Here is a 14,565-nt window from a genome sequence, read left to right on the forward strand (position 1 = left end):
TGGCACTAGCTTCAATCAAAAGCCTGCTGTTAACAGGCAAATGTAAGGAGTGCAAGCACACAAATTCATTCCCGGAACCTTGTTAATGAACGTATTTTGTAATGCTGATTTATTGGCTTTGGACAGTGAAGACATTGGGGTTGTTTTTCTGCATTGCAGGCAGAGCCCTTAATAATCTAGAAGCAGCACCTGGCTATCCTTGCGTTTCCTACAAACCACACACAAACAACATAAAGAAGCTCTTCTTTTAATTGAATCTTCATGTTGTATACAGATATCAATTCCTGCAAGCTTAACTATAGAATAAACACATAACTGTGAACAAGGCTCTTGTACAACCTATTTTTATCCTCATTACGGCTGCTGCAATACATTTTCTGATCTTCCCATCCCATCTGAAATCCTTGATTTAATTACCCCATTATACCATATCAGTACCAGCGATAACAGACAGTCTTCACACCAAAGAAAAAAAATCTCTATTATTGCACGGATCATGAACTACAGCCACGAATCATCTCAGATTACTGCCAACTTGCTAGAGCAGGATGGATCCTAAAATTAAACTCTTGGCCCAAGTCCTCCTGGCACAGTTATTTCCAGCTGTGAAGCTAACCAACGCTATCTCGTTTGGCTCGCAAATTATAAGACCACCACCAACAAAAATTTCTACTTTCAGGCAGCTTCAACCCTCCTATTTTCAGCAGCAAGGAATGGCAAAAGCTTCCACTATAGCTATACAGCCAGAAGGAAGAAGTGGGTTTTAGGGGGAGTGGAGGGGAAATGGGAGGTTGTCTAAATCAAGATACTAATGACCTAAGTGCTTAGCCCTTCCTCCTTCATCCTGCCTCAGTTAAAAGTGCACCGAAAGAAAACATTTCTGATTGAAAGTAGAGACATGAACACTACAGGAGTAGAATGGGAATAAAAATCCAAAGACAGGCATGATCAAAGGTCAGACTTACAGTTTGTTTAGTGCCATCGTCCACAAGCTTCTTTAGCATACTTACAGAAACGAGGATGGAAAAGTTCACATTTGGTTTCTAATCAGATGCACTGCCTAGGGTTTTCAGTTGCATTGCCAGAGTCTTCAGTCCCTCACAGCACTGCTAAATGAAACCTTCTTCCTGTTTACACTGTCCCTTCGCTCCCCACCAGCTTCTTTACCGCTCTGCCACACTGTGTTGTGCTCACAGGCCCTTCCAGCTACCCCAGCTCTTACCCCAGCTCCAACGCGTATCTTTCCTTCCTCCTTTTTAATTTCACTTTCTGTAGGAGATCCCCAAAGGTACTTTCCGAACCAAATTGCTGTAGTTTTTATCTACTTACTCCCAAAGTATCAAGGTACAGAGAAAACAGCTTAAGGAGGAGTCCTCCTTTTGTCTTACAACACACACACTACCTCCCATCTCTCTAAAAAAAAAATAAAAATAAAAATTGATTCATTTATCTCCACACTCCAAAGGCATCCAGGCAATACTTTGGATTCCAAACTGTTATTGTTTTTTTTCCAACCAAGGAAGAGTTTCCTCATCTAATAAAAACAGAGCACGCAGAAGCTAAAAGGAAGAATAAAGATGTAATGAGCAATTAACTCTCCACGGGAATTCACAAAGAAATACGATGAACACTATGAGTGCAGGTAGGAGAAATAATAAAATGCTGCAGAAGACCGGATCTCCAGCAACAGAGGAGGTTGCAAGCACTTAACTGCTGAAGATTCAAAGATCTGTATTAGCACAGCTGCTCTGAAGGGTGGTGGTGCTCAGCTGGCAGACTGGAATGGACTCTGCCATGCCAGGATGAGAAACGATGCCCAGCTAACCTCAGCAACCCCCAGACAAAGGGGCTGTGCAGAACAGCTCGAGAGAGGAAAGGGAGGGTGCCTGTGTCATCCCCAAGCCTGTGCTGCCCGCCCTCCTTTGGACGGCTGCAAACATTTGGTCCCAGTCAGTTCATCGTGCGGCGATGGACACAGGCCAGAGACAGGAGCTGACAGCGATCATTTTGCTGCTGGCAGCAGTTTCCTTAACAGTATATCAAACACCACCAGGCAAACACCCAGCTAGCCAATGCTGGCTCCCAGCACTTCCCATCTTACTGCCTTCCCTGCTCCCCTCGCTCAGGGCTGCAGTAACAGTTCTGACAACAGAAAGCACCGAGTAATCCTACAGGCCAGTCCCTAGAGATGTGCGGCTTTAAAATACCTATAACACACATGGTCTTCAGTGGTTGGTTTTAAGCAACGTTTGTTTTCTAGTGAAGAAAGTACAGATTTCGTACAGCACTGGATGGTACTTCGGCCAGATGCAACACAATCCAGGTACAATCACAGCACCTTGGATTGGGCTGATGTGCCAAGGGTTTGGGAGCAGGGGAACCCATACTGGAGCAGACCTTGAAGAGCTGCTGCCTGTGGGCAGCACCCACAGGATAAGTTCAGGAAGGATGGCATCCCGTGGGAGGGACCCTATGTTGGAGAAAAATCTATTTCTAACAGCAAAATCTGTTTCTGAAGTCAACCTGAGGAAGCTAAGAATATATTGAGTTCGACCAGCCTGTGTGGGCTCCTCTTCCAGGTGCTCCTGTGTCCTGCAGCATCCCGGTAGCGCCCCAACCGAAGGGATAACTTTATCTAATAAGCACGGTGCATCTGGATAAGCATGGAAAAGTACAATCCCTGTACTCCAGTAAATCATATGTTCATCACGAGTCTCAGCTGCACGCAAAACTAACAGCAAAGACCACAGACCAAGAGGCAAGCACTCTGTATTTTCAGTAGGCTTCCATCACCCACCTTTCATTTTCTGCACTTGCTTTATCTTGTGGTAAAAGGAAATCGTTAGAGGCACCTGCCTTTGTTTATTAAATGACAAGCATTTAACTGCTTGCACATTTTACGAGCAAAACCTTTTCTGTCCTATAGTCATACTTTAATCAATGCTTTCCTCTAGAAAAAATAGGAAAATAGCCATGAGCTCTGCTAGAATTGGCCCCATTTTATGCCTTAAGAGCTACACATTTATCTATGGATTGTTTTTAAACCGCATAGGAACTGCATTACGAACACATGGCTCCTCCCAGAAGCTAAAAGCAGATATTGCTACAGTAACCAGCAGGATAATCCCATAAAACAAAGTATTTCTGCACAACATACAGAAAGTCACGACAAACTGATATCAGATACCTAAAAGCAAACAGTTTCAGTGCCTGGAAGAGCACTATCTGCTTCATTACTCTGTTCTGGATACCACGAAGCTTCCTCTTCCTTCCTCCCACTCTCCCTTTCTGCTAACAGCTAGCATCAGTACTTTTGAAGACCTTACTTCCCACAAACACCTTACAGAAAGTTTTCCAGCAGTGCTTTGCACATTACTGTACTGCCTCCTTTGCTGCAAGTAAGCAGATTGCAATTCAATCAACATTGGTCAAGAAGCATCACAAAATAGAAGACTCCTCTTGTTCCGTGTAGATTGTCCTGTACCAAGAAGACAAATGAGGCAGAGAGACTATTTTGCTTGATAGATGAATTTTAGGAACGAGAAAAAAGAAAAAAAAAAGGGTAATGTTAGGTTGCAAGAGATAGGTTGCAACAGGTGAGCTGTTAATACAGTTCAGACCTAACAGAAAGCCAGACAGATTCCGAAATATACAGCGTATGAGACAGCAGGCAACCCTTCTCAACCTGTTTACATGAAGCTGATTTTAAATAATTTTTCCTAATCCAAACAGCATAATCTAAACAATAGCCTTCAGCATACTAACATGACAGGTTTTACCAGCCTTCAGCACCACTGGTTCCAGACAGGAGAGCAAGAAGTCATTTTACTGGCATAATCAAGGAGCCTTCCTCATCAGAAGCAAGGCTCCCTTTCACTTCATTTGTGCAAAGCGCCATCCTCTCTACTAGCAAGCACGCTGCCCATTTTTCATTTCTGAAGAGGATTTAATCTAGGCTTTAATCGAGCTGAAGGCTTGGCCCTCTCACAGAAGCGTGGTAGAGCACTACAGCCTTGCTGCCCAAGAGCTATTCGTTTTGAGGCTCCTCGTGCTCCAAGACCTTTGTAGGCAGTCTCCAACTGAACTACTTACTTCTTAAAGTAATTTTAAGAAACTTTTAGAGTTTTGTAGTGTTAAATGGAGCTTTTCAGTAGCTAGTATTTTTGATTCCCCTAAAATTACCCAAATACCCTGTATGTTCAGGGACATCAATCATGGCATCACCGCAGAAGATGCTCACGGGTTGCATATTTGTGAAGGACGACTTTAAATCCAGGTAGGTGGATGATGTTTCAGATCACTTTTAGGCTAACAGTCCTGTAGTTCTCAACATTTAACTGGAGATCTGCCTTGCAGAAACAACCTGATCAGACTGCACGGGCAGTTTTCCTAAGGTTATTTTTAGCCTGCTTTGTTTTAACTACACAAACACACGCAGCTTTAAAAGAGCTGTTACCACTCAGGAAATGCATTGCAAAACACTGAATGGGAAGTAGCACCAACCAGAAAACCCAATTTAAAGAACTAAGTTATCCTGTAAGTATACTACACACGGTTTTGTTGTCTGTGCCACTCATACGAACTCCTTGCCCTTCAAAAAAAATAAATCATATATAAAAATATATAAAATACAAGAATGTTCGACAGGATAACAAGCAGTGAGAACAAATTTTTCAGCTTGGAAAAAGAGACATGAGGGAAAAATACATAAAGGCCTATAAAATCATGAAGGATATGCAGAGGGCAAATAGAAATGACTGTTCTTTATTTCTTGCAAGTCTTGAATGGCTTGCAATGAACATCAATCAATCAATGTTTCAAGGAAAAGGGAGGTGTTTATTTTTTCCTGCAACGCAATTAAGCTGTAAAACTACATTGCGACAGAACAGCTTCCAAACCAAAAGCACAGCAGTGTTTAAGAAGGGATTAGATCCACCTTTCCAGAATTTTGTCTGCAAACATCATCTGGATGCAGCCTCTTCTTTATTAAGTTCCTAAACCGCTAATTGCTATGAGAAAGAAGTGCACGCTCACACCAGATTCCGTAAGTATCTGCTGCACATCACTGTCAAAGAAAGTGAGCTACACAGATCTGTGGCTTGGCTCCCAGTAGACTTTTAGATAAAGAAATACGTGACCCTTTCTCCCTCAAGCCTGACCTGCAGACCAGTCACTACCCTGACTTTGCAGCATTCCTTCAAGCATACTTCCCAGAGCTCGCCATTCATTCGTTATTCCATGAGAAAATGTGACACTGAAAAGCAAAAACACTTTTTCATTAGCTCAAGGAGTCCACAGACATCGAGAATACAAATTCTAAACAGATGAAGCAACCCTAGCATTCTGCAGTATTCATGGCTTCCACCTTAACAATTGTTTCCAATGTTTCAATACATTTATTCTAAAAATTGATTACATATAGCAAAAAGTAACTAAAGTAACTAAACAAACTGCATTGACTAGATACACATTGTATATATACAGTGCTCCCCAGCAGACTAGCTGAGCGAGCACTGCTTACCACCCTTCAAGACATCCTATACGTGCCGGCCCAAGACACAAAAGCAACTACCACACAGTGACAGCCTACATTCCTCCAAAAGTCAGCAGATTTGCATTCTCTCCCTTTAAGTCCCTGCACTATCCTGAGATTGTGGACGTGGCACTTAGGGACATGGTTCAGTGGTGGACTTGACAGCATTAGTTTGATGGTTGGACTTGATGACCTTAAGAGTCTTTTCCAATCTTAATGATTCTGTAATTCAATATGCAATCAGTCACAGAAGCATAAGAAACCACATATCACTGGTATTTGCTCTCTTTGAGGTATTTTGGAGAAGTTTGTACATACTCTGATGAGTTTTCATCAATTTACGACATAAAATTTTCACATAAGCTTCCTAGTGGCAGCGTTTGAAGGCAGTGGTGTAAGCTGAGCTGTACAGCCAACCACTAATAGCATAACACTTTTAGCATTTGGAAGATGCTAAGAACAGAGAGACACAAAAATGAGGGTAGATGAATAATTCCTACATAGTCTGCTGCTTTTCAGGTAGATTAAGTTCAGCAGTAAATTCCACATTATGCTGGGATTTCCAGAGAATTAATTCAGTTAATTGTTTCAAAAAAAAAAAAAGTTTCAAAAATTATACCTCACTTGTTGAAAAAAGGATGGGAAGAAATTGGCCTGTTAAAATCCATCATATCTGCTGTAAGAGTCCACACTTAAGATGTAAATACTAATACTGTACAATACATTTCAGAAAGCTATTCAAGTATTCAAGCTATTCCTAATCAGGACGAATGCCCTAAGCAATCTGTGTTCCATTATCCCTGGTTATACTATGTTCCTTTCCAGGGCCTTTTGAAGACAAAGGCTGAAAATCTTAATATAAAAGTTATACATAATGCCATTAAGGAGAAACAGAATCATGCCAGCTATCTAGCCAGCTATAAATAAATTGTAAACAACCCCCCCACAAACAAGAAATAAATTGTAAACAACCCCCCCACAAACAAGAAATAGTAGACTTCTTTGTCTATACTCATACCCTAGGAGTTTTGTGACATCAACTAAATTCCAAAGCAGCATCAGTAAATAATAGAGCTGGTGACTGGTGGCACTGCCTTCAGCAGCGACTCTCATGCTGATGGTCAAACATCTGACTGTGCTAACATGCACAGAGCAGTGACCAAACAGAGCACAGAACAGCTTCATGCTTGCTTTTAGCAGGAGGAAGTAAAAAAAGAAGTCAACTGACTCCAAGCTGTCTGCGTGTAGCTCTGTAAGGAGAACTGCAAATAGTCCCACAGCTCTGCTCCGTGCTTCAAAGGAAGCCTACAACTGCAGTGGACAGCAGAAGAGCTGCTGCTGCCTAATTAACTATGCTCATTAACTTCTGCATGTAATTTCTCAGCATAGAACATCTCTTACTGTATTCCTCATACACAAGATCAAACAAATGAATTCCAGCACATCTCTTGTAGAGTTTTTTTTTTTTTAAAAAATAAAGTTCCTGTTTTGGTGTTCCTCAGTTTGTTGTTTTGTTTTTTTTTTTTTTTTTTTCCCTTTTCTTTTCCCTTTTAAGTAATGAACTAAGTATTACAATAAAACTAACGTAAGAACGTGCCACGTAAGTTCTGTAGCTTTCTCTGCAGGAATTTTATGTAAGCAGTCTTTAGGCAAATACACATTATCTGACTTGCTAAAAACTGCATTTTGTTATCTGGATAATGTGTAGCACAAATCTCATGTTCATAATGTTAACTGTGATTACTGAGAATCAAGGTTTTCTTTTCATGATTGAGAAAACAAACATGGCAATCTGAACATTGTGTACGTGTTAGTAGACATGAAAAGAACCAGCACTGATAAGTTTAAGAAATTGATCTGAGAGTAAAAAATAACAGAAGCTCCTATTTAGAAAAAAAATATTAATTACACCGAGAAAAACAAAATCAAAAAGTTAACAAAATCCTGACTGAAAAGCTCTTTATATGGTCTAGATACATTTAAAATGATTGAAGTATTCAATTTGATTTGAAATTGCTTTGGCTCCAGGGTACAGCACACACCAAAGATAAACAACCACTGCGAACAATGGTGTCCTGTAGCTTGTATTTGAAAGTTTTAAAGGGCTGTTTCTCCATACTGTACTGAATGCAGGGTTAACCATCTTTCTAGCCGCTAAGATGACACACAGAACAGCTTGAAAAGCAAAGACATCACCCAGTGAAGCCAGTTTTCTTGTGTGAGGAGAGAGAGGGAGAGAGGCTTCCACATTGGCTTTCTGAAGACTGACTTAGGAGATGAAGAGACCTGACCTACATCTCCACGTAAAGTGTTCAACAAGTTCAACAGATGCTGAATTACACATCATGAAAAAGTTAATCTTAAATGACCATCACTATACCCACCTTGTGGTTTAAAATGAGCTAGGTTTTAAAAGCAAGCTGCATCTTCCATCTCGAACCCCACACATTAACAATTACAACTGCACAGAACACATCTGGTGCAGTTTCAACATCAGAAGCGACGGATACTTACCAATACACACATCTATCTTCCCCTTGATGGCAGCTTCGTGCAAAGGAGTGTAGTTCCAATTGTCTCTAGCGTTTGGGTCTGCCCCTTGACACAGCAACAGACTAACCACCTCAGCATGCCCAAAAGAGCAGGCGTTGTGAAGGGGGATCAGCCCTCCATCATCACGAGCGTGAACGCTGGCTCCTGTCTGCAGCAGGTGCTCTACGACATCCTTCCTTCCAAATCCTGTAAGAGAACAAATTGCTGTTCAATTGCCTTGCAAAAAGAAACATGTTTTAATATTTAAAACTAGCTGCTCACTCTTACTCCAGTGCACAGACACAAAATGGTATTACTGATGTCCCTCCTCTACCTTTTACTTAATTTTGCTATAAGGAGAGATTAGGTTCACCTGCTCAAGCAACACTTGGAAGATCCACTCACATTTACGACAGGGTGAACACTGATGTATTATAATAAAGTCTTGGTGTCACTACTTCAAGTTCTACAACAGGCTTGCCAGTCTTTTTCAAGGTAAGCTTTTCATAAATTTTACAACTTTAGTATAATCTGTATGTAGCAGAAGCAAGTGTCTTACATACTACCTCTTAATATACATTTCCATCTTGGAATCTCATATTAATAAAACCTAAAGAAACTGTTAGCATTCAAGCACAACAACCTTACCTGAAATCAAACTACATTCCTTCTCTTCTACAGAATCTGAGAACTTCTAGCTGACAGATAAGCTAGGAAGTTACACACATGCAGAACTGAGACCTCAGCTGGTAAATAATGCCTCAAGAAGGTCCCAGCCTGGGGACAAAGCCTGGAAGAATTCCTGGAAGAATTCCAAAAACATGGAAGGATTCCAGCGTCAAGCCCCGTAATTCACAAACTCATCTTTTAAAATGAAAGAATCCTCATTTTGCAGGCTCTGAGCCTCTCAGACTGACAGAAAATTTCTTAGTCAACTACACGATCCCTACTGCTCAGGGCTACCTGCAGGAATCCAGCTGAGAGCTGTTGTTAGCCCTACTTTAGGTTGCACAGGGCAGAATAATCAGTGACTTCACTTCCCAAACACCTGCTTGAGTCAGGCCAGACAGCTCTTCTACAGCAGGTACATACCAGGCAGCTGCAACAAAACGAGCAAGAGTAGTTTAGGAAGATACCCCAAAAGCAAGGCTTTCCAGGGCAAATTAAGCTGCTCCCTTTTCCCTTGTGCCATAGGCACAGCAGGCAGTTCAGGTGTCTGTGCACAGAGTGGAGGTGCGTAATAAATTACTGTTTCTTGCCATTTTCCATCTCTCGAGCACTCCTCAGTAGATCAAACGGATCATCTCCTTCCTTAAATTCCATCCACTGGTTTCCAGCCCACGTAAGATCCTTCAGTACTGGCTGTTTATTCCAGAGTTTCTCCAAAGAGCAGTTACATCTGTTAACCTCCATTAAGAGCTTTGACTTCTGTTATTACAGTAGGATCAAAAGCGTGCTCACAGAAAACTTCTTTCCCCCCACACAGCTTTTTCTCATTACTCTAGGCAGATGCAGAAAGAAAACAGGGAGTATCACTGATGACACTCCTTGTCAAGTGATCTGGGCCTCCCAGAACAGGTTTCTCTGAGCCGAGTTCAGGCTGATATCCCAAAAAGCACTTTACTCTGCGCTCCCAATTCCACACTTGCCAAAATGACACTGGTCTTACACTCCGGCATGCCCTCCCCTCCACCAGGACAGCCAAGAGGCACAAATTGCTCCAACCTCGGAAGGCTGAACCTTCTTTCAAACGGGAAGAAGCAATTTCTTTACCAAGCAGGTTCCTACACATCCTTGCTGGCTCTGGGAAAAAGCTGGGATTTGCCACGAATCCTGTTGTCTCCAAACCATCCCTAAAGCTAGGGCAAGCTGGTCTTTTATTACCTTACAAGATGGGGCCTTTGTCAATTTAAGAAATACACTGTTTATGCGGGGGAAAAAAAATAAAAGGCTAGAAAAAATACTTTTCTCAGTATTTAACGGGTTTCAAGGCAAGTAAGAAACAGATGGCAGCATGCCTTAAGCAGAACGGTGGGGATATATCTGGCGAGTGAAATCTAAGAGCACACGAAATGCAGACCGGAGTCTGATCGGCTACCTTAGCCACAGCATTAAGATCAGATCAGAACAAACTGTATCTCTTGAGACACTGAGAGACACTCAGATGCAATTTGGCAGTGCCAGCTGGAGAAGAAGAGCTGTAGCTCGCAGGTTTCCCTTTATTAAAGGGAGCCTCAGAGCTCTCAGGCAACTTCTACACCTCAGAGATGCAGGCAGACAGGTGACAGACCCCAGCACCCCCCTGCTTCTGACACTGAGCCTACACAAGTTTATCATCAGCCCCATTCTCCTGTACGAGTTCCCATAAGCACAATACATCTCAGCGGTACCAGAGACCCAAATCTCTTGCGTCCCACACCACAGTCAAATATTATCGAGCCTTCCTCCCTCCAAGCGCATGGACTTCTACAGAAGAGTCCCTCAGACTGTTTGCAAACGTCAAGCAGAACACCACGCCTCCTGAGAGCCACTCGGGAATCTCAGGAGAGGCTACGCTCCAGACAGCTGGAAGATGAAAGGAAAAGGAACCTTTTTTCAGCCTCTTTCTGACTGCTAAGAGAAGGTACATCGCCCTGATACGGCCTCCACATCAAGTCCGAAGCACAGGCAGACGACTCCAACTTCGCAAAACATATTTGGATATATCACTACTATTTTTTTTATTTTTTTATTTTTTTAATAATTATCCTGAATATTCTCAGAAGTGTCACCCTTTTTTTTCTTCCTTCTGCTATGTGAAACAAGGTAAACATAGTTTTGAAACTAGAAGCTTCAGAAAGCCTCAGGTTTCCTTAACTCAATGCTTTTTACAATAAGCTAGAACTAAAGTTGCCCTTCTCTTAAAGCGGAGAAAGTACCAACTGCTTGAAATTGTTGCCAAAATAGTAACAAGAAAACAAAACTGAGCTAGGGAGAAGTCAAGTTCACAGGAAAAATAATCTAGCTGCCCCAAATATAGGAAGAAGGAAAGGTTACCAAAGTTTTCCAGCTACTAAAATAATTCCTCTGCCATAAACCATAAAACAAAATTGGAACTCTGCTGTTGCCTTAAGAGTTTAGTTTCAAAAATTTTGGGAGAAGCCATTTAAAACAATGCTTGTTGCACTGTTCCCCTCACACTCCCCTTATGAAGTCCATAAAATTCATATTTATGGATGTCTCATAAACCAGGAGCTATTATTTACAACGTAGCTTAATATACAGACTTCTGCACTCATAAGACGTGTGGGCAAAAGGAGAAACACAATCCATCGAGGCAGGGAGATGAAATCCACACACCCCAGCGCCAGCAGATGCACGCTGCCTGAGACAAGCTGCGCTCAACAACACCCTCACAAGCCTTTGCAAATTACAGGGCCCCAGGATCTCTGTAACCAGGTATTAGCTGGATGCTGTTACGTATCAAGCCCATTTGGAGCAGACAGGCAGAACGCAGTGATTTGAGAGCAAATACGTATGGCAGCTTAGGAAGGTCTTGAAATCTACAAAAATAGACAACAGAAATTTGTCAGAAATTAGGATTTCACCCACTGTTTTCCTCATGTTGCAAGGAAGCATCTTTACTGCTACTACACCAACATATTATGGATACTGGCACCTTTCAAAGCCTTATCACCCCAAGTTAGTTTTGCCCACTACTTCTGAAAGTACGAGCTGTCACTGCAGCTCCAGCACTACCGTCTGTACCAGCACTGAAGTTACAACTTGAGACCGCAGAGTTTAAGGGGAAGCATCGATGTCTAATTTTAAGCTTAAATTCAAAGCAAGACACTCAAGATGAGGCTCCAAAACATGAGGCACTTTACCTGCACGCATGCAGCTGTACCAGCATTACATCCCAGCATTCATGAAATTAATTAATTCCCGCACTTGAGGAGATCACTGTGTTTTAAAGTCAGCTTGCATAAAGTCCTGGTTTACTTGTAGATTTCAGGGATTGGAGAAGAACAGAAAAGAAACAGCTTGGGACCAGAAGTTCCCTTAGGAGCATCACAAAATGCCACTTGTACTTTTAAAGTGACAAGAAACTTACAAGAGCTCAGAGCGCATTCTCTCAGAGAGCACTATTCAGTTCCAAGTAACGCTGTGCCTGAAAGCGTTCATGTTTGTTAACAATTTTAACATGGTGTTTTAGAGCCATACGCCACCTTTTGGGTATAGACCCCTCAACACAGCCTCATTAATTACTTTGATTGATACGTAACAGCATCACTTAAAGCTCAAACAAGCTCTGTGCCCCCTGCCACGTAAGTTCCAGTCCAGCAGCACCGTGGCACATGCCAGAAACCTTCTGCCTGACCACAGCCCCAGATATTGTGCAGGTCCTAAGTTAGGCCTGATGATTTAAGACATCTTCCCTGTTTTATCATGAACTTAGCTCACCCCATGTCCTCACTGAAGAGCAGCCCCTACACAAAATGTGCTCATTATAAATTAATCCTACAGTAACCTATGAGAGGGACACTTGCTAGGAAGCCACGCTTCCTTCCAGTTGAGGTGAGCTGTCAAACCTCACTGCTGGCTTCTTTTAGGATGCTATTTCTGATCGGACACCTCTTCCCTATGCCAACACCTCTTTGTGCCGAGGAGCACAGCATCTCCCTGGACACATCTGTACCTCTATCACCACGTTTAGCTGCCCCACTTCACCTCACCCCGCTCCGAAGGGGTGAGACCAGCCAGCAGGGCCCCCCAGACCCAAAGCGATGTTAGAAATGACAAAGTGCGGAGCACGGCTCCTGCGGCTAACCCCCTCCCCGGCCCGGCTGGGCACCCACCGGCGGCGAAGTGCAGCGGGGTGGACTTGCGGCCGGCCATGTCCTTGGCGTTGACGTTGCCGGTGTCCACCAGGCGCTTGACTCGCGTCACGTCCCCATTGCGGCAGGCCTCCAGCAGCTCGCGGAACGCCCCGCTCGCCGCCTCGGGGCTCTCCGCCGCCGGGCTGGACGCCACGGAGGAGGACGAGGAGGAGGAGGATGATGAGGATGAAGATGAGGAGGAGGAGGATGAAGCCGAGCCGGCCGGTGGGGCCGAGCCCGCCGCTCCCTCAGGGCCCTCGGGCGCCGGAGGCCGCTCGGCGTCCAGCGGGGCCTCGCCCTCGGGGCCCGCCAGGCTGTGCCGCTGCACGGCGGCCGCCGCCAGCTCGGCGGGCGCCAGGCTGGGGCTGCGGGGCGGCGAGGCGGCGAGCTGAGGCTGCGGCTGCTGCTGGGGCTGCGGCTGCGGCGGCGGAGGCGGCGAGGCCGGGCCGGGCGGCGGCGGCAGCGGCGGGTGGTGGTGGTGGTGGTGGTGGTGGTGCTGCGAACGCCGCGGCGCCGCCGCCATCTTCGGGCCTCCGCCGCCCCGCCCCGCCCCGCCACAGCCCCGGCTCCGCGGCAACGGCGCCGCCTCCCGCCATGGCGGTCTGAGGGGGACGGGCGGTGGGGGCAGCTCGGTGGCGATCACAGCCCTCAGATCACGCTCTGAGGGGTTGATCTCCTCGCCCGGGCTGTCCCCAAAGTGTCGCCGTGTGGCGCCGTCCCAGGTGCAGGATCTGCCCTCAGCGCTGCCGTTGGTGGAGCCCTCAAACTTGCCCAGAGCCCCTCATGGTGTTGGAGACTGAGGTGGAAATGCATTAAACACAGTCATGGAGTCACAGCTCGGCTTTGTCCGTGTCACTGTGTGTGGCTCTGCTCCTCCTTTTCCTGCTGATATACTCCTAAAAGCCCTTTTTATCCCTTTTTATCCCCTTTTTGTCCCTCACGCTGCTGGCCATAACTGAGTGAATTCTGCCCCTACAAAGGCAAGCAGCATCCCTGCAGTCCCCACACCTCCCACATCACCCAACCCTCCTTCCAGTGACCATACACTCTTTTTCTTCCTAAATTCTTGCAGATCTGGTAATTTATTGCTGTGACTGTGGCCCTGCACCATGTCAGTTCAGCCCTCTGGTACTTTAGGGCAAGGTCACACCGCTCAGGAGCCCCGAGTGCCCACAGCCTCCGAGCCTGCCCCGCTCCGAAATGCCTTTGTGAGCTTCCCGGCCGTGTTTCTCTGGGCCACAGAGGCGAAGCTCAGCTGAGAAGGAGGAAGCAGCCTTTAGGGTCTGGCCTGATGTGTGCACCCAAGGAAACAAAGCCTGGCAGGAACGTGGCAGAGCTGCCCTGGATAACTAAGGGGTCGCAGGCTTCCTATATAAAAAGACGCTTTAATGGGAAGGAAGGTTAATTATGGTTGTTGCTGGTGATGGTTTTTAGGATTAAAGAAAAAAAAACCACCTTTCACTGGGCGCAGGAGCAGCGCTGGGTGCCCCAGCCGTGCTTTGTGACCCACCGCAGCGCAGCGGGGACAGGGGGGGGCCCCCGGGCAAGCCTCCCCCACCCCTCATCCCCCCATTCCCGGCTCCCCGGGGCCCATCCCGGCTGCGGGGCGGTCCGTGCCCACCTCCCCGCCTCCCCGCCCCG

At 45.2% G+C, this 14,565-nt stretch overlaps 1 protein-coding gene across 2 annotated transcripts in view; it reads right to left on the reverse strand.

Annotated features, from left to right (window-relative positions):
- TNKS (tankyrase) overlaps positions 1-13,564 on the reverse strand; it is a 101,053-nt gene extending 87,489 nt beyond the window's left edge. Inside the window, exons 1-2 of one of the 2 annotated variants that reach the window (XM_068681664.1) lie at positions 12,904-13,564; positions 8,048-8,272 (exon numbers count right to left, since the gene is read on the reverse strand). In XM_068681664.1, coding sequence (XP_068537765.1) covers positions 8,048-8,272; positions 12,904-13,447 — 769 coding nt within the window. In that variant the 5' untranslated portion in view covers positions 13,448-13,564. The remainder of the gene's footprint in view (positions 1-8,047; positions 8,273-12,903) is intronic. The other variant, XM_068681665.1, reaches the window with a different exon arrangement.
- Between the last annotated feature and the right edge of the window lie 1,001 nt (positions 13,565-14,565).

Source organism: Anas acuta, chromosome 4, assembly GCF_963932015.1.
Source record: "Anas acuta chromosome 4, bAnaAcu1.1, whole genome shotgun sequence".
Taxonomy (NCBI): Eukaryota; Metazoa; Chordata; class Aves; order Anseriformes; family Anatidae; genus Anas; species Anas acuta.